Genomic DNA, 19,731 nt, shown 5'->3' on the forward strand with positions numbered 1-19,731 from the left:
GCTTTAAGAAGATGGATGCACACTTTGGGCTAGATACGCCCCTAAGTGGCCATCATTGAGAAAATCAGTGACAAGTAATGTATCTCTCAGATTCCTGTTGCATGCTTTCATGAGGGTCCAAATGTTAGCACTTTGCTGAGGGCATTCTTTGGATGGAATATTCAACAAGGTTATTGCCAAGTCCAGCTCTGCAAATCTCTGTCATCCATTGTGGATTGTTATGTAACTTGTTCAGTTTAGTCATCTGTGAGGAAAGATTTATTTGACTATGATATTGTAAGGGGGATCCACCGTCATGGAAAGAGGCTCTGAAATGAGAATGCAGAGTGGAGCAGAGGAGTATGAATATTTAGCCCTAGATTTTGTTCCAGTCATACATATTTTATTGGGATTTGATAACTCATTTCACTCTTATACTGAATTCTATATTTTAGAGCTGAGAGTCTGTCTGCGGTCTAGGTTTGCTATGAAATATCTACAGTTGTGTTTAGGGAACTTTTTTCTTGAAATATTCTATAAGGTGCCTTATTAATTTATGCCACAATCTTTAGCATTTGTCTTTTTAAAGAAGAATCTGAATTATAACTTCTCTACCCCAATTTTGACCTTCGGGAAAAAATTATGTATTTATTTTAAAGAATGACAGAGGGGGAAAACAGAGAGATCTTCTATCTGCTGATGTACTCCCCAAAGTGCCACAGTGATGGAGTCTGCGCCAGTCTGAATCCAGGAGGCTGAAACTCCAGCCAGGTCTCCCACATGGATAATAGGGTTCCACGTTATCTGAGACTTTTGCTGTTGTTGTTGTTGCTTTCCCAGGCACAGTAGCAGGTAACTAGATCTGAAATGGAGCATCTCGTATAGAATGCTGGCTTAATAAGCTCTGATAAGATGTTGGCCTACATGGTGTTGATCTTTAACACGCAGAATAATATTTTTTCAAGTTGTGATTATGTATCAGTGAAAGAGTTACCAAATTGTGTATTTAAACTGTATAAAAGATAACACTTTGTAATAGGTTATTCACAGTAAATCTCCATAAGGTAATTGAGTTTAAATATTTTGGAATAATGTTTGTTTGTTTCTACATATGCTTGTTGTACTTGAATAGCTCTTGGAATCTTTCAGCTGTTGTTCCAAATTCCTCTTCTGAAAATTTATTGAGATTGAAATACTAGGAAAAAATTAAAACCTCAAAACAAATTAGAGAAAAAACATATATAATTTTTTTTTTTAATATTTTATTATTACTGGAAAGCCGGATATACAGAGAGGAGGAGAGACAGAGAGGAAGATCTTCCATCCAATGTTTCACTCCCCAAGTGAGCTGCAACGGGCCGGTGCGCGCCGATCCGATGCCGGGACCAGGAACCTCTTCCGGGTCTCCCACGCGGGTGCAGGGTCCCAAAGCTTTGGGCCGTCCTCTCCTGCTTTCCCAGGACACAAGCAGGGAGCTGGATGGGAAGTGGAGCTGCCGGGATTAGAACCGGCGCCCATATGGGATTCCGGGGCGTTCAAGGCGAGGACTTTAGCCGCTAGGCCACGCCGCCGGGCCCAAAAAAACATATATAATTTTTAATTCCAATAATATTTTGTACAAATTCTTTGAAGCTAAATGTTATGCAAATATATACATTTTCTTTTAGTGGCTTATAAGATCACATATTTTAGTGCTGTTTACATAGTTGTGTAGGATTTATGTCCATGTGGGCCACTGATTATAGTAGGGATGGTCAAAGCATGGAGGAAGAAGGGTGAGACAAAGGTTTCCATTTTTTTATCTTTTTCTGCTCTATCTGTAAGGGGGTGGGGAGAAGGGAAGGAAGCCACTCCTTCTGGACACAGTACATTAACACTCAGGGATGGCAGAGGGCATTTGATGTCATCTTAGAGACCTTGATGTGGGGAAGAATGGTGTTATGTGAGTGGCTTTGATAGTTCTGAGATATGTTGGTTTCACTGCTTCAGGGTTGAGAAAATCCAAGGTCTGTTGCTGACAGAGTCCACCTTAGTACATCTACTCACAGAGATACTTGCTGCAAAGCTTGCCCAGGAAAGTAGTCCAACCTATTCTATTTTGCATCCTCTGATGAGGCACTCCTTGATGTCCTCTTTTGGATTAGAAGAGCTGGCTGTCATGTGCCCCGTGTGCATCTGGGCATTCTGTCTCCCTCACAGACATCAGCAACTGAGGAGGCCCAGTACATGCACTCCCAAGATCGGACCAAGTATCCTGTGATTAGGGTTTGAATTCAGTGGTCTGGCTGGGGAGTCTCCCAAGAAACCTTGCCTGGAGTGCTCCTGACCTGATACTTGTATGAGCCAGGTAGTGCAGGTTCCAGTTCAGTCTGTCACCTGCATCAGCTTGCTCACATATTGGTGAATGCAATTGCCTGGTCAGTTCCATCACCAGCCCTATTTCCCATGCAAACCAACAGGTGCTATAAGATAGCCCAACTCAGCTTATCACAAATCCAGCCTTATACATACCAGCAGGAATTGAAGTCTAGTGTCAATCCTGACACTTGCCAGCAGACACTATGGCAAGGCCCACCTGGCCCGCATTTATTCTGGCTCTTTCATGTACCAGCAGATTCAGTGACCTAGCCTAGCCTGGTGTTCCCCAAACCTAGCTCACATGCAACCTGATGGATATTACAGCTCTTGCCTAGCCTGCTCCACCTCCAGTCCCAGCTCTCATGCTCACCATTGAGAGCAGTGACCTAACAGGAGAGTTCCTGAAGTTACTCTACGAGGTTTTGAATGTGCTGGTGGATACTCCAACCCAGTCTGGTATAGCCTTCTTGCCTTAGCATTTTCTGGTCAGTGCTACATCCTAGCCTTGTCCAGCCAACCCCCAGTTCCAGCCCTCATGTGAATCTGAGTGTTGGGCCCAATCTAGCCTGGCCTGCACTCCAACCTGGCTTCCACACCTGCCAGCTGGTGACCCATCCTCACCCATCCCCAGACTTGGCCTACATGTATGCTTGTGGGTGAGTACTGTAGCAGAGTCTGGCCTAGGCTGCCACCAGCTTCAGCTGTTACACTCACCAGCAGAAGGTACATCCTCACAGGGTAGTTCCCCTATCAGACCAGCTCCTAGCCTTGGATATATGTGAGCAAATGGGTGCTCAGCTTAGCCTGACTTGGCTCACGTTCAGTCCCAGAATTCACCGACAGGTACTGAAGTCCTGTCCAATCAGCCTGCACCCATTCCATTTCCCACCGGTGGGTGTTACAGCCCATCCCAGTCTGGCCAACTCCTGGACCTGGCTCTCATGTGGACCAGCAGGTGCATGTGGTAACGTAGCCCAGCCTGTCCCACACCCACTCAAGCTCTTGTAAGTTCCAGAGGGTGCTGAGGCCTAGACCAGTCTGGTCTGCTCCCAGAGTGAGCCCACACACATGATGATGGGTGCTACAAGTATGTCTGCCCCAGTCCGTGCTCTTGCACCAACTAGTGGGAACTGCAGCCTAGCAGGGGATTCCCCTACCAGGCTGGCCCCCAGCCAGTGGTGCTCTGACCCAATCCCACAGTACTGGCTTGCCCCCAGTATTGTCACTTGCTTACAGATGCAGATGCAGTAGCGTAACCTGACATGGCCTGCCAGAGGGTGCTGTAGCCTAGCACTGCCAAGTCTGCCCCCATCCTCAACTATTGTGTGAATCAGTAGGCATAAGTAGCCTAGCCTGATGCACTCCACACCCCATCCTGGCTTCTGTGCGTGCCAGTGGATGCTAAGTCTCAGTCCACTCCAACCTGGCTCGTCCCCTGAGCCAGCCCACGCACATGCTGATGACAGGTGTAGTCCAGCCTGCCCTGGCCCAGCCCACCACCAGTCCTGACTCTTCTCACCAGCAGGAGCTGAGGCCTAGTAGGGGAGTTCCTCAAGTTGCCCTACCAGGTCTGTTGCCAGATCTAGATCTCATCCATGCTTGTGGGTGCTAGACACTTGCCCAGCATAGTCTGCACACAGATTTAGCTTTTACATGTGCTGGTGGGTGCTGTGCTTTGCCTGTCCTAAGACTAGATTCTTGGGTATGCCCCAGGGAGCTGCAGCCTCAACCAGCCCAGCCTGCTCCTAACCCCAGTTGCTATGAGTGCTGGTGATTTCTGTGATTATGCTTAGTTTGGCACTTCACCACCTTCAGCTTTGCACAAACTGGTGGGTATTGCAGACCTGCAGGAGTGAGCCTACACATCCCCTACAGAATTTGACCCCAGACCACTTCTCCTGTGTGGTGGTTGGTGACCCAGCTTTGCATGGCCCATCCTCTGCCCTACCACTGGTGCATACTGTGGCTTATCCTGGCCAGGCAGGCCCCATCCCTGGCTTTCATATGTGCCATCAGGCAGCATGTGATGCCACCTAGCCCAACCCAGGTCTCCCACGTGGGCAACTCTACTTTCCTCACTAAACCATCTGGTCTCAACTCTCTTGTTTTACCTGTGAGTGCAGTAGCCCAGTTTTTATAAGCCCCCAGGTAATTTCACTTCTGTAGAGTACTCCCTCAGTGGCCCTACTGCCACACACCTCCAAACTCCTTTCCCCAGGCAGTCCAGAGCCTCCCCCTTCCCTGTGGCACAGGACCTGGGGGGCATCTTCCACTTACCTTTAAAAAAAATAGGCAACTGTGCTGGCACACTGATGCCAAATATCAAAGTTAACACAAATTTGACATTAATCAAGTCCAGAATGCCCACTAGCTATTATTGGCTGCTTTTCTCCCAGCAGTGTAACACTTGCCTAGATGGGTAAAGAAGATAGAGACTTCAATAAATTGACCTGAAACAAGGAAGGAAAATAAAATTATGATACAATCTGGGTATTTCAAGAAGGTTCATGGAACAAAGGAACTAAAAGCAAAGTTTACTTTGGTGCAAAAATGTTATAATTCAGGTATATTTTTTCATAATATGTACTTTCCATGAATTTTCTAAGATTTATTTATTTGCCTATATTTATGTATCTATCTATTTATTGATTGATGTAATGGAAACTCAGACTTACAGAGAGAAGGAGAGACAGAGAGAAAAGAACTTACCTCTGCTGGCTCATTCCCCAAGTAACAGCAACTGCTGGAACTGAGCTGATCCGAAACCCGGAATCAGGAGCTTCTTTTTGGTCTCCCACATCGGTACAGGATCCCAAGGCTTTGGGCCATCCTCAACTGCTTTCCCAGGCCGCAGGCAGGGAGCTGGATGGGAAGTGGGACAACTGGGACACAAACCAGTGCCATATGGGATCCCAGTATGTGTAAGGCAAGGATTTAGCCACTAGGTTATCATGCTGGGCTTCCATGAGCCTTTTAAACGTATCTCATATACATAGATTTTAATTTTTTCTTGCAGCAGAATAAACTTAGCTTTTCAAAAAGTTTTTTTTAAGGTTTGTGAAAATTTACTTGAAAGGCAGAGTTACAGAAAGAGACAAGGAGAGAGAGTGTTTTACTCCTCAAAAGGTTGCAATGGCCCAGACCAGGCCAGCATGAAGTCAGGAGCCTAGAGCTTCATCTGGATCTCCCACATGGGAGCAGGGTCCCAAGCACTTTGGCCATCTTCCTTTGTTTTCTTTTCCAGCCACATTAGCTGAGAACTTGATAGGAAGTAGAGCAGACAGGGCTCAAACCAGTGCTAAAATGGGATGCTGGCATTACAGGCAGAGGCTTAAACCCTAAACTTAACTTTTAAATTCCATTTTTCCATGAATGTTTTGAAGTACCCCATGTAAAAATTCTAGTTGTGTTAAAAACCTAACTATGTGACTAGCACTGTGACATAATGTGTTAAGCTGCCACTTGTAACACTTGCTTCCTATATGGGCAACAGTTCACACCCCAGTTGCTCCTCTTCCAATCCAGCTCATGTGCTTAGGAAAGCAGCAAAAGATGGTCCAAATGCTTGGGCTCTGCACCCACCGGGGAGACCTGGAAGAAACTCCTAGTTCTTCGCCTCAGCCTGCCTGGCTCAGCTGTTGCCAGTGTGGCCATTTGAAGAGTACACCAGAGGATGGAAGACTCTCCTTTTCTTTCTATCTGCCCTTCAAATCAATAAAATAAATCCTTAACAATACCACAACCAAACCTAACCATAGACCTTAAAGCAACTATTAGAAAGAATATTCTTTTTTGGCTAAAAAGGGACTTTTATTAATGATGACTCTTTTTTTAGTTCACATTTCAGAAGACCCTATAGACAAAATAAAAAGACAAATCTCAGATTTAAAGAAGATGTTTGTAATGAATATAACTGACAAAATGTGATGTGCAACATAAAGTATCGCCTGCAGTTCCTGAAAGTAGAAACATAACTGCATTAAAAATCAACAAAAGCTTATGTTTGAACTCTTTACAAAACACAAAATACAAACATGGAAAGTTCTTAACCTATTAATTGTAACACAGATTATACCATCACATACTCATTAGACACGCAGGCATTAAATGGATGAAACGACTATGAGGGATATTTTTATATATATACATCTTTAGATTTATTTGTTTATTTGAAAAGAGTTAATGGAGAGAGAAAGAAAAACCAGAAAGGTCTTCCATCCATTGGTTCACTCACCGAATGGCCACAATGACCAGGTGTGGGCCAGGTCTGGAACAGGCCAAAGCCTGTTTGTAGGTGCAGGGATCCAAGCACTTCAGCCATTTTTCTCTGCTTTTCTCAGATGTATTAGCAGGGAACTGGATCAGAAAAGTCTTGAACCAATGCCCAAATGGGTGCTGGAATTGCACATAGTAGCTTTACTCACTATGCCACAATGCCAGCCCCAAAGTGACTATTTTAACAAAGATGTTAGAATCTTTGTTACACTCTCTTATACTGGCTAGTGGGAGAATAAATTAATCCAGACACTCAGGGGAGCTGTTTTCCAAAATCTAACAAAGGTAAAGCGTACCCAAACACCTGGAAATTTTTCCTGTAGTAGGTACTTGAGAGAAATACCCTCCTATAAATGCACAAGGAAGCAAGCAAATAAATATTCATCTGTAATAATAGAATTTTAACCACTATCCATCTATTATGAGTTTATTTATATATTTGCATAATATGATATTATATAATGGTTAAAATCAGTGAATTAGGCCTATATGTACAATATAAATGGATCCCTCACCAATATTGATGAGGAAGATGCTAAAAGGTATGCCTGTTATAATACCATATATACATATATAACATTGAACAATAGTATATACTATTTGTATATATCTAATGTATAGGAAAATTATGCAAGCTTAAGCAGGTTCCTAAATGCCAGTCATGACAAAGGTTACTTCTAAGGAAGTATGTGAAAGATGTGGGATACAAATACAGATAAAGAAGAGAATGTTAAGAACTGATAAGTCTGAGTGATGGCAACATGGTCTATTTTGGATCTAATACTTTTTTATATACTTAAAGTTGTTCATAGTAAATAAAAATAAATCATGAAGTGGGTTTCATAATTATATGTGTACTTTTTAAATTTAACATTTTTTAATCATGAGGATATGTGAGAACCTCTCTAAAAATTATCTTTAATGTGTTCTGAATCTTTTTCGTGAAAGAGTTTATAAAAACAGTCTTGTTACAAGGAGCTGGTACATTAATAAAAAACCAAATCTAATGGCACATTCCTCTCTGCTAGTAAATTAACATGACTAAGTACTGTGAAGAACCATAAAATTAAAACACACTCTTTCAAATGTTGACATTCTCAGGGCTACATTTACATGTCTCATAAATGTTGAAACTCAAATGTAAGATCAGTAGGAACTTTCTTTGGCTTGAGTTTGAAGAAATGTCTAACAGTGAAAGAGTTACTTCTAACATCATTCTAGAATCTATTATAACTATTTAATTTAATTTTTTTTTGCTTTCAGTAGCTTTACTTTCTGTGAACTACTTTCTTTCTTCATTTCCTCTATGAGATTCTTGCCTGAAATTTGAGCAAGCATTTTGTATTATCATTGACACATTCTTCAGAAGTTGTATTATATCTTTCTTTTTTATTAAATTTATTCATTAATTACATTGTGTTGTAATTACATAGAATCTGGGATTCTGCCCCCGCCCTCCCCCCATGGTGGGTTCCTCCACCTTGTTGCATAAGGTTTAGTTCAAGTATTTAGAAAGAAACTTAGCCACAGAAAGGTGAATAGATTTTTTTTCTTAATTTATAGAAGAAAAAGATGGAAATCTGAATATTTTGCATTGTTTCATTGTTTGCAGTTTTTCACAGCATACGTGACATGAAGTGAAATGACGACTTTTGAAGGAGATTTTAGGTGCTGCTGTTATGTAGCAGTCTAGCGTGCGTTTGGGTTTCTTTAGTGGTGAGACCGTTTTCATTGCATAGGATGGATGAGCTTAAATGGCAGGAACATGAGCAGAAAGTGCACTTTATACATATTTCAGTCAGCATGTTGCTGCTGACAGGTGCTCAATGGTTGTTGATCTCCTTGTCAGCAAAGAGAATCCTTTGACATTAAAGTCACCAGCTCAGTCTGATTTGGGTGACTCTATTGGCAGTTCCATCAGGCTGCAGCTGATCAGTGAATGTCACAGCTGCTGCTACTGTCACCATCCCTGTTTTTTTTTTCTTTCTTTCTTTCTGGTTTTTTTTTTTTTTTTAAGAAGGGGTGGTTTAGCTTGTCTTGTTCATTCCTAACTGGACTTTCAAATTGCTTACCTCTGGGAAATGAACTGAGAGTTCATAAGGAATCTAAGTGTCTTTAGGCCATACAAAGCCATATACAAGTGATGACTTACGTGGGGACTAGTAATGATTACCTTGACTCCAAGTCAATCAATGGAGGAGCACCTGGGGACTCATTAAATGGCGTTTGTGGTATCTGTAACTGGAGTTTTGAGCTGTATTTCAGAAAGAGCTATGACAGCCTTTAATGTCTATTTGACCTCTTCTCTTTGTTTCACTTTTGTTCACTTTCCATATTTGCCTCTTACGCGGTCCCGGATGGCAGCAAACTGCACTGCTCAGCATTTTGAACTTCTGTTCAGAGCTTCAGCACCTCAGTTTGGGCAGCTGTGTAATGGTAAGTATTTGAAAATTCTTTTTGCTCAGTTGCTTGCTCCCTTTTCCTTTCCATGGGTGAAATTATTCTGCGTCATCCCACCTCATGCTCATCTACAGTTTCTTGCATTTTTATGAACTGCCTTATGCCCCAATTTCAAATATTTTTCTTAAATTGGAGTATGTCAGTCAAACACTGACATTTACCTATGCAAGAAAAGCAAGTTAGTATGATAGAAAGGGTTCAGTCTTGCCCCAGCCAAATGTTGTCTCAAGATGAGCTATTTACTTCTCTGGCGTTCTTTGCAAAATATTTGCAGATTTTCCACATAGCTAATTTTAGTCCTAAAACTATAAGATTATTTGTTTGAAATGTTGCTAATGGCAAATAGGCAATTTTGTTTTACTCTCCTTGTTGGGAAAAATTAAACAATGAACACCCTATGCTGGAATTCAGTTTTCTCTGAAATTTGGCTGACTTTTTTTTTTTTAGATGTATTTATTTTTACTAGAAAGTCAGATATACAGAAGGGAAGATAGAGAGGAAGATCTTCCGTCCACTGATTCACTCTGCAAGCAGGTGCAATGGCTGCAGCTGAGCCAATCCAAAGCCAGGAGCCTGGAGCTCTTTCTGGGTCTGCCACACGGGTGCAGGGTCACAAGGCTTGGGGCTTCCCCTACTGCTTTCCCAGGCCACAAGCAGGGAGCTGGATGGGAAGTGGGCTGCCAGGATTAGAACCAGCGCCCATATTGGATCCCGGCATGTGCAAAGCGGACACTTTAGCCACTAAACTACCGTGCCAGGCCCTGAAATTTTACTGACTTCTAAAATCCAAAATCCTAGCAACTATTGGACTAGATAATCACTAGCATCCTTCCAGATTTAAAATTATGATATTTACATCCCTCAGAAACAGCTTGAGTGAATAGATGGATCTTTTTAATGTATGCCATTCTAAAGCTTATGTATAATACTGAGACTGAAGCGACAATTGATGTGGGAGAGGTGTGTGTGCATTCACTCATACAAGCTCATTGGAAGTGAGTTTTCTGGGGTCTGGGCTGTGGGCACCAGAGGTAGGACCTCTTTTCACATCTCAAACGGGCACCAGTTTGAGTTCCTGCTGCTCTGCTTCCTATCCAGCTTCTTGCAAGTTCTTCTGGGAAGGCAGTGAAGGAGACCCAAATCCTTAGGACCTGTACCCACATGGGAGACCTGGAGGAGGCTCCTGTCTCCTGATTTCAGCCTGGCCTACCACAGGAAACTTTGGGAGTGGACTAGCAGATGAAGTTCTCTCTGTCTTTCTCTCCTTCTCCCACTTCCTTCCCCCTCCCTTTCTCTCTCCTTCCTTTTCTTCTTCTCTGTAACTCTTTCACAAAAAAAAAAAAAAAAGCAGCAGAAGATGATTTCATAGTGAGTCTTCCTGCTTTTGGAGTGGTCCTTTCCTCTTCACTTCTTTCCTTCCCCCTACCCTGACACTGCCACAGCAGATTTAGGAACTCCCTTAATCATTTCCAGTTTTGCATCCACTTAGTAATAAGACTTGAAGAAGCTGCAATATTCTGTGAAAGTTCTGGTATCAAAGTTTGGAATCAACAAGCAATTTTCCATGACCCAAGAGATCTCATCGAAGGGTATTTTTAGTGCTCAGCAGTGGCTTCATAGATTTCCCGAGATTTGGTTACATAGACTATCTGGAACTCATAGAATGATTTTTGTCTCACTGTCTCCCTGGTCTTTAATTCTAGTGGTTAGGGCTCATTAAAACCCGAAGCATGCTCTGAGAGCAATTCTGATATCTGGACTCAGACCTTCTCATTTTCCAGAAATAATCTGAGGCATCCACTAAATTCTTACTTTTAGTCAAATTGTTACTTTAATAAGCCATTTCATAGGCTTCTGAGTGCTCACCCTAGTGGCTCTTCTAGATGAGCCTGGTGGCATGTGATTGAAGTAATCTAAAGTTGAACAAATTAAAATTGTAAGACTTAGGTAACATTTTCTTTGATTTCCATCTATATGTATGATACTGGTCAAGTCACCTAACTTCTTGATGATCTTTCATTTGTGACATTTGTCAAATTTTTCAAAATTAGATAATAAGTAGTGAGAATATAGATAGTTGATCTTTTAGAAATGAAAGTTCTATATGATTTCTGTAATTCAGACAGGGTTATAATTATCAAACAAAGAACAGGTTGCCTCCAATTTAAAAAGAGATTTTGATTCTTGTTTTTTCAGCTGAATTTCTTTGTGATTGGTGTACTTAATAATGTTGTGAAAATTTCGCCTATAACCTAAAATAAACTCTTGATAGCCTAGTCACTAAAGTCCTCACCTTGCATGCTACAGCATCCCATATGGATGACAGTTGATGTCCCAGCTGCTCCACTTCCCATCCAGCTCCCTCCTTGTGGCCTGGGAAATTAGTCAAGCACGGCCCAAAGCCTTGGGACCCTGCACCTGCATGGGAGACCCGGAAGAAGTTCCTAGTTCCTGACTTTGGATTAGCTCAGTTCTGGCCATTGTGGCCACTTGGAGAGTGGACCAATGGACAAAAGTTCTTTCTCTCTGTCTCTCCTATCTGTAAATCTGCTTTTCCAAAAGTTAAAAAAAACTTTAAAAATAATAATAATAATTTCTTCAATAATAAAAGTTATTGAAGGAATTTCACAGTGCATAGTCTGTCAATGGAAAATTCGGTCCATATACCATGGAGATTGCCCTGGTACAAGTTCAGGGACGTCAAAATCATGAGATTCAAAGTTTTTCATTTTCTTGTCTCAAAATATGCTGATAAGCTGCACTGATTTGCAAAGTTCTAGGTTTTTTTTTAAGATTTATTTTATTTTTATTGCAAAGTCAGATATACAGAGAGGAGGAGAGAGAGGAAGATCTTCCGTCCACTGATTCACTCCCCAAGTGACCGCATCGGCCGGTGCTGCACTGATCCAGAGCCAGGAGCCAGGAACTTCTTCCAGGTCTCCCACGCGGGTGCAGGGTCCCAAGGCTTTGGGCCGTCCTCAACTGCTTTCCCAGGCACAGGCAAGACGCCGGATGGGAAGTGGAGCTGCTGGGATTAGAACCGGTGCCCATATAGGATCCTGGTGCATGCAAGGCCAGGACTTTACAGCTAGGCCACTGTGCCGGGCCCAAAGTTCTAGTTTTATTATGGTCATGTACAATCAGGGGAAAAAATAGATTTTATGAAGCCTGTCGCTGATGGACTTTGACATGATTCTACAGATACACATGCCTTAGAAATCATCACCAGTACATCTTAACTGTCAGCCTTTGGCTGCTGCTTGAGGGTATAGCCTGCATCTTCCCAGCTTCTCTAATACCACTGTCACTACATTTAAATTTGAGTCCTCATTGTCTCTCCATGAGGGTGCTACAGGCCTCTTCCCTGGGCCTCCATAAATTATACTGGGCCCTTCTTTTGTTTAAAACCTTTTACTTACTTCCTTAGACTTTAAAATACAATGGCCCAGTCCCTCTAGCTCTGCCCCAAAACCCTGCCCACTCCCTCCTCTCTCATGGGCCACACCCATCTCATCTCACACTGCTTCTCCTCCACTCCTGTTAACCACTCTCACACTGCTTTGTGTTGTTGTTTTTATACCTTTCATCTCTCTCTGAATTTATTTTGCCGATTTCTTTAACTGGTATGTCTTTCTGTTAAATGGGTACAAAGTCTTTGCTTTCTGGTTTAGTGCTTTTCCTGCCAACTGGAGTGGTACTGACCCATACTACTAGTGGCATAAATATATGCTAGAAATGGGAATAGGAAAATGAACAAAAACATATGATCATTGTAATTTACTATTTTATTTCCTTTTGGCTTCTGGTGATGATTTTGATATGTGTTATAAAACAAATGAGTCCCTTGAAAGAAGTATTCTAAGACACATTTTAAAAACCTGTAAAGCCCAAGAAGTAAAATGTTAACCCTCGATTATTAAAGACTTATCCTGTAATCATGAGATAAGAATTGCACACCTCAAATAACTGACAGTGGTTAGGATCTAATCATCAAAATTTTCATATTGTGTCAGTCCCAAATGCCTTATGTTCACCCCAATCTAGTGTCTTCGTTAGTACTGTCAGTATTTCTGCACATTTTAGAGACTGGCAAATGCACCTCTATGTCAGGCAGATCACTGTTAGCTAGCAAAGTCTACTAATCGTGTATTAAGTGCAATAGACTGGGACTGGTCTTGTGGTACTGCAGAATAAGTCACTACTTGCAACCTCAGTATCCTCATATTAGAGTGCAGGTTCCAGGCTAGATATTTCACTTTTCATCCAGCTTCCTGCTAGTGTACCTGGATAAGCAGTCAGTGATGGGCCAAGTACTTGCATGCCTTGTCATTCTCTTGTGAAAGACCCAGATGGAATTCCTGGCTCTGCATATTGCCCTGTCTCCTCTCATACCTGGCTGTTGCAGGTGTTTAGGGAATGAACAGCAGGTGGAATATGTCTCTCTCTCTCCCACTCGCTCGCTCGCTCTCTCACACACACACACATACACACACACACACTGTTTCACTTTATCTCACACTTTTTTTTCTTCTATTTTATTTTAATTCTGTGGCTCTGGGATTTACCCCAAATTCCCTCCTCCCAACTGATTTCCCCCATATTATTATAATTAGTATAGCCTTCATAACAATCATAAGTCCATTCACACTTTTTCTTTGTCACTATGGCTTTCAAATGAATAGGTAAAATAAATTCTTAGAAGACAACAGAAGGTATCAAACCTTGTCAGCAAGTAGCAGCAGTGAGGTAAAGATGGTGGTTGTAAAGGGATAACACATTATCCTCAAATTCTTCATCAGAGTCTGAGGACCTCAAATTGCCTTGGGACTTAATTCTTTAATGTCTGACTGGAATTCTGTTAAATGAATTTGTGAGTAAGTGATTCCCTTTGTTGTCTTAGGAAGCATAGAGGCCTGTGAGATGAGTAAGCATGTCTGTATGACAAGAACGTAGGTGTGTTTATGTGGAGGAAATGCTTTGGACTGTTTTAGCTTGCTCTAAGGAGTCTGCATTTCTGAGTGCTACACGTATAAGATTGGAATTGTTTGGTTTCCAGATTGAAGACTACGATGTGGTAGCTAGTATGATTGGAGCTAAGTGCAAGAAGCTCCGGACCCTGGATCTCTGGAGATGCAAAAACATCACTGAGAATGGAATAGCAGAACTAGCTTCTGGGTGTCAGCTGCTGGAGGAACTCGACCTGGGCTGGTGCCCCACTCTGCAGAGTGGCACCGGCTGCTTCGCCAGACTCGCACGTCAGCTCCCGAACTTGCAAAAACTCTTTCTTACAGCCAATCGGTCTGTGTGTGACACAGACATTGAAGAACTGGCATGTAATTGTACCAGATTACGGCAACTGGACATACTAGGTAAGGATATAATACTCACGGATACATTTGTTTTAAAGTCCCATTCCTTGACACAAAGACCAATCTTTGACATTTGCATAGCATTATTGGATACAATTAAATAGGACTAGTTGGTTTAATGGGAAGTATAAAATTAGTTTGTCTCAACTGGTATAATGTAAAATAGGAGGGTAATGACATATTTTTGTATTGAAACATCTCAATAATCACAAATTACTCATCTAGTTAAAAGAGTAAGGATTTACATGAACCCTAATCTCTATTTTTTTTCCAGGCTAGCAAGGAAGAAATGAGTTCATTGGTGTAATGAATTCATGTTAGATTTTGTTGTTATTGTTTTTGAAAACCTTCTTAATGTTAACCTCTCGATCTAGGAATACTGTGAAGTCCCATCCCTGGTCTTTCTAGTTTTTAAGAATAGGAAAACCTATTGAAACGCCTTTCCAGGTCTGGGATTCTGTGGGTCATTACTGTATTCGTCAGCAGCGAACCTATGAGATTTTGTTATGTGCCTCTTTTATGAGACAGATGCTAGCGGTACCATTTCATTCTAATTTTCCACAGTAGCACTTGAATTAAGTTTCCTAATAATCTACTTTATGTTTTGTGTTTTGTGTTTGTATTTGTTCCTTCCAAATTGTTTAATATTTAAAATAAAAACAAACCTGAAGCTTTTCAACACGTATATTTATGATTTCAGCTAAAATCTCTCACAGCCCGGGTTTGTAGTACATTTTTACGAAATGCTTATATAGTCAGATATTAACTTATTCAGGTTGCTTTTACACAAAGATTCTGACCCAAAAACGTCTGCAGAAACTCTTGCCTTTACATGCATGCTTAGGGCAAAACACTTACATCTGTGCACTGTACTTGGTCTTCACAGGTTAGAGAGCTGTTTATTGTCTTTTTCAGAGTTGGGGGAACCATGCTCCTCTGTATCTCCTGTCAGAGTACCTGTTTGAGTTCTAGTGGTCCCACTTCTGATCTAGCTTCCCACTAATGCACCTAGGAAGGCAGAGGATGGCAGCCAAGTACTTCGGCACAGGCACCCATGTATGAGACTTGGATAGAGTTCCAGGCTCTTGACTTCGTGGGCTAGACCCAGTCTGTCTGTCTCTCTCCCCCTCTCTCTCTTAAATCCTTCAAATAAGTACATCTTTAAAGTGTGTAAAAATAAAATAAATATGAACTTTACTTCACAAGTTAGCGCTATTATTAGCATTAACATCTGTTTTACAACTGTCACTGCCCCCTACGCTGCCCTGGAAGATGATGTACTAAGCGCACTAAGTAGGAGTTGTAGCTAATATCTGGGAGAGATGCTGCATGACACAAAGTCAGGAGCACTGACTCTAAATAAGTGCATAGCTGTGAGGGCAATGAGATGGTTGGTTGTCAGCAGGAGCAACTTGGGCTTGTTAAATGTATGGATTATTGGGGCTCGGCAGCATGGCCTAGTGGCTAAGGTCCTCGCCTTGATCCCATATGGCCGCTGGTTCTAATCCCGGCAGCTCCACTTCCTCTCTATCTCTCCTCCTCTCAGTATATCTGACTTTGTAATAAAAATAAAATAAATCTTAAAAAGTGTATGGATTATTCACAGGTACATTAAAAGTAGGTATGAAATATAATGACTTCTTTTTTTAAAAAAATTAACTTTCATGATGAAAAGATCTGGGAAGTAGCATTATTTATTATACCATAACTAATTACTGGAGGAAAATAGTTATCGTGTGTGTGTGTGTGTGTGTGTGTGTGTGTAAAATTCATTGTCTTATTTCAAATACAAGGAACCCAGTAATCAATAGAAAAAAAATAATAATAGCACTTTTCTGCATGCTATGTAGTCACAAGCTTATAAGGTAGCTATTAGCAACCATATATAAGAAAATAGACACAAGCAAATGAACAGATTCACTCAAGATCTCACAGAAACGATGCCAATCCAGATTCAAACCAGGGGTTATGACCCTAGCCACTATACTGTATTTTCTTTACTTTTGTTGTTGCTTTTTGATTTTTACTTCATCTGTAATTATGTAAGCTGGATGCTTAGGTGAAGCTGATAGTAATTATTTTGTCTGTTGTGACCATAGCATGTTAGTGTTAATGGAATGCCTTTGTCAGACTGCAAACACTGGTCCCCAGTACAAAACTGGTGGAGAAGTGTGCTTCCTACATTCACATATTTCATAACCTAGCAAAAAGAAGACAAATACATAAATAAATGCTGTGCAAGCTAGTGGTGAGTCCATTTGACAGAACTCAGAAAAACAGCATGTACTTTTGGAAGAAATAGAGAAAAGCTTTATTAAAAATTTTCAAGAATATCATCAAATACCGACTAGGAAACAAGGCATGCTAGGCAGAGTGAGTCGCGTGAAACAAAGATGTCAAGAATTTCTTACTCATGATGGCTTAAGAGTTTTTACAATGATGCAGAAGTTATAACACATTCAGTAAAAACTGACTGTACTTTGAGTTTTTCTCTTGCTGGCCAGCGATGCATGGTAATGATCCTCCCTTGCAGTGCTGGACAGTGCCAGCAGCCATTCCTGTAGCTCTGTCATCCAGGCAATCAGGAGGAGAAACAGCCAGTACTGTGCCCTGTACTAAGTCACTAAGCCGTGGTGTACAGTAGGTAGGCATGTGAAATAGATTTTCAGCTTGCAGTATTTTAAATTTTCTATGGGCTTATTGGGATGTGACACTGGTACACTGAGAAGCACCCTTGTAGGAGCAAGAAATATGGAATGCCTTCAGAGCACACTGTACCTTGAGCGGCAGTGCAATGGAAGGTCTCCTGGAGAGTTCTGAACACTGTGATGAAGAATCTGCACAAAATTAAATAACTCAGAGCTGTAGGACTTTAGTTAGAGGGAGGGATGATAAGGCCAGCACTGCGCTTTAGGAATATTAATTTGGAATCGTGTAGCAGGTAGATTGAAGAAGGAAGAGATCAGATTTAGAGATTTGCTGCACTAATGCATTTAATGTGAGTCCAGGGTATTGGACTCTTCCAGGGTATTGGAAACTTAACCACCATCCCTTCATTTTTTTCATTCATTCCATATTTATTGAGCAGGTATTATGTCAGACATTGTTTTAAACACTGGAGATATGACAGTGAACAAGATAAATAGGGCTTCTGCCCTGAGAGAGCAAGGTGAGACATAACCGTGTTCTAAGTATATAAAACAATAATAGAAGTATGTCAAAGTCCTTTGAAATCATAGAACAGAGGTTCCTTACCTGGTGAAGTCTGACTTCCTTCCTAGGCATTTAGGAACCTCCTAGTTCAGATTCTAATTGGGCAATACTGGCAAATAGAATAACAGTCGTAACCCTAGAGAAAATACCGCTTAGGTGGGTATGTCCGTGGTGAAGTTCTGTGATATAACATTAATTCCACTTAGTAAGATAAGTTACAGGTATAGAAGATTCCAGGGGTAGGAACTATGGATGGATCTCAAAAGACGTAGAAATCATGTCCTCTTCCTTCCTATTCCTGTTTGCTTGCTTAAACACCTGCCCTTGCTCATGCTTCTCTTGTTGTATATACCAAGACTTTCTGTTTGCTTTTCTTTTTGGTTTTGCATCATTTTTTTTCTCATTTTATTAGCTATTTTTTGCTTCTCTGTGTATACATGGCCAGATATAACAGTCCCAGCCCAGCTTTACATGTCTTAGTTCAAGGGACCTGTAGACATTGAAGCTTTCCCCAATTGAAATTGCTGGGAGAATACACACTAATTCATCTTGGAGCTAATCCAAGTGTGGTAGTACACTTAAAATTTCTGAAGCCCATGACAGCAAGAGGAATAGAAAGGAGATCTCAGAGACTATGGATAGGTTAACATTTCAGAAAATTTAAAACTCTTCCTGTGGGATATTTGTATGTGCTGTGATTGTGATTGTTGCTCCTCAAAATGCTACATTAAAGCCAAATATGTTTAACAAGAGATAGCGTCTTATCCTCATTAAGTATCTGCCATGTAAAAGTGTTTTCTACAATTTAGCATACAATGAAGTATCTGTAACCAGACATGGGATACATAGAACTCATCATCCATCATCTTCTTCTGGTAGAATCATTTCTTATTCATTGCTGACTGTAAAACCTACCAAGTGTACATGGAGTTAGAGGTTGAATTATAGGTGCTGTTGCCTGATTTTGCCTTAATGCTAAGGAAAATGAGATGTGGAAACCACTTGTAACTGGGTGAAAAAACTAAGAATGTCTGGAGGAGCTGATTTGAAAAGACAGAAGGTAGGAATAGAAAGTGATGAATACAGGATCGACCACCTTTAGAACCTACGTGCCAGATTTCTGGAGAATTTTAATGCTTTGTGTTTTAACAGGATTGATTCAGTATGAAGTATTTTCCTTAAAATAAAAACTCTTCTTTGTTAGGTCCTTTTGCTTACTTTACATAATGTGCTATGTAATTTAAAAGACTTAGAAAATAGAATTTTGTATGCTTTCATTATAAACAAAAGTTAAATGCTTACAAAGATGAATATGTTGTACCCTGATTGTTTATTACACCATATATACCTCTAATGAAATGTTACATTAATACTTTTTATATCTTAAGTTTTTAATCAAAAATAAAATATTATACATAATAAAATACTTTAACGTGGTCATTTACTATAATTTTACTGCCAACAAGAATAAGGAAACTGATTAGGAAACCTTATGAATGTTGTATTTAACATGTTTTGTTTTGTTTGTTCAAACAGGAACAAGAATGGTAAGTCCAGCATCCTTAAGAAAACTCCTGGAATCCTGTAAAGATCTTTCGCTACTCGATGTGTCCTTCTGTTCGCAGATTGATAGCAGAGTTGTGCTAGAATTGAATGCCAGCTTTCCCAAAGTGTTCATAAAACAGAGCTTTACTCAGTGACTTAGCTGTGTTCTGTGATAAAATTAACGTGCTTTTTGTAGGGTTTTGTTTGTGGGACTAGTTTTATTTATAATGGTGAAAATTGAGATGTTTGTGCATTTTAAAGAAAAATATCAAGTTGCTCATTAAGTAAAAAATATAAACAAATGTTCAAATATTTTCACAAAATATGTAAATGGCTGATATTGTTTTTGCCTGTGTTCATCAGTGATAGTAGCTTAGTGACTGTGTGGTTAATAAATAAATTATCTGGAAAAATTTTAACTTATTTTTAAAGGAAGTACTTTGAAGAGTAAAGTGTCATGATATTATACATAAATAAAGTTAATTTTTCACACCTTCATGTGAAGATGCCTTATTAAGCCTTATGACCTGGC

The 19,731-nt window shown here is 40.7% G+C and overlaps 1 protein-coding gene across 2 annotated transcripts in view; it reads left to right on the forward strand.

Moving 5' to 3' along the window:
• The window catches only part of FBXL4 (F-box and leucine rich repeat protein 4), a 52,601-nt gene extending 33,078 nt beyond the window's left edge, over positions 1–19,523 (forward strand). For both annotated transcript variants that reach the window (XM_004580363.3, XM_058660595.1), the window contains exons 6-8: positions 8,977–9,048; positions 14,129–14,441; positions 19,191–19,523. In XM_004580363.3, coding sequence (XP_004580420.2) covers positions 8,977–9,048; positions 14,129–14,441; positions 19,191–19,354 — 549 coding nt within the window. In that variant the 3' untranslated portion in view covers positions 19,355–19,523. The remainder of the gene's footprint in view (positions 1–8,976; positions 9,049–14,128; positions 14,442–19,190) is intronic.
• Positions 19,524–19,731: the final 208 nt, after the last annotated feature.

The sequence above is a fragment of the Ochotona princeps genome, chromosome 1 (assembly GCF_030435755.1).
Source record: "Ochotona princeps isolate mOchPri1 chromosome 1, mOchPri1.hap1, whole genome shotgun sequence".
In the NCBI taxonomy this organism is placed as follows: Eukaryota; Metazoa; Chordata; class Mammalia; order Lagomorpha; family Ochotonidae; genus Ochotona; species Ochotona princeps.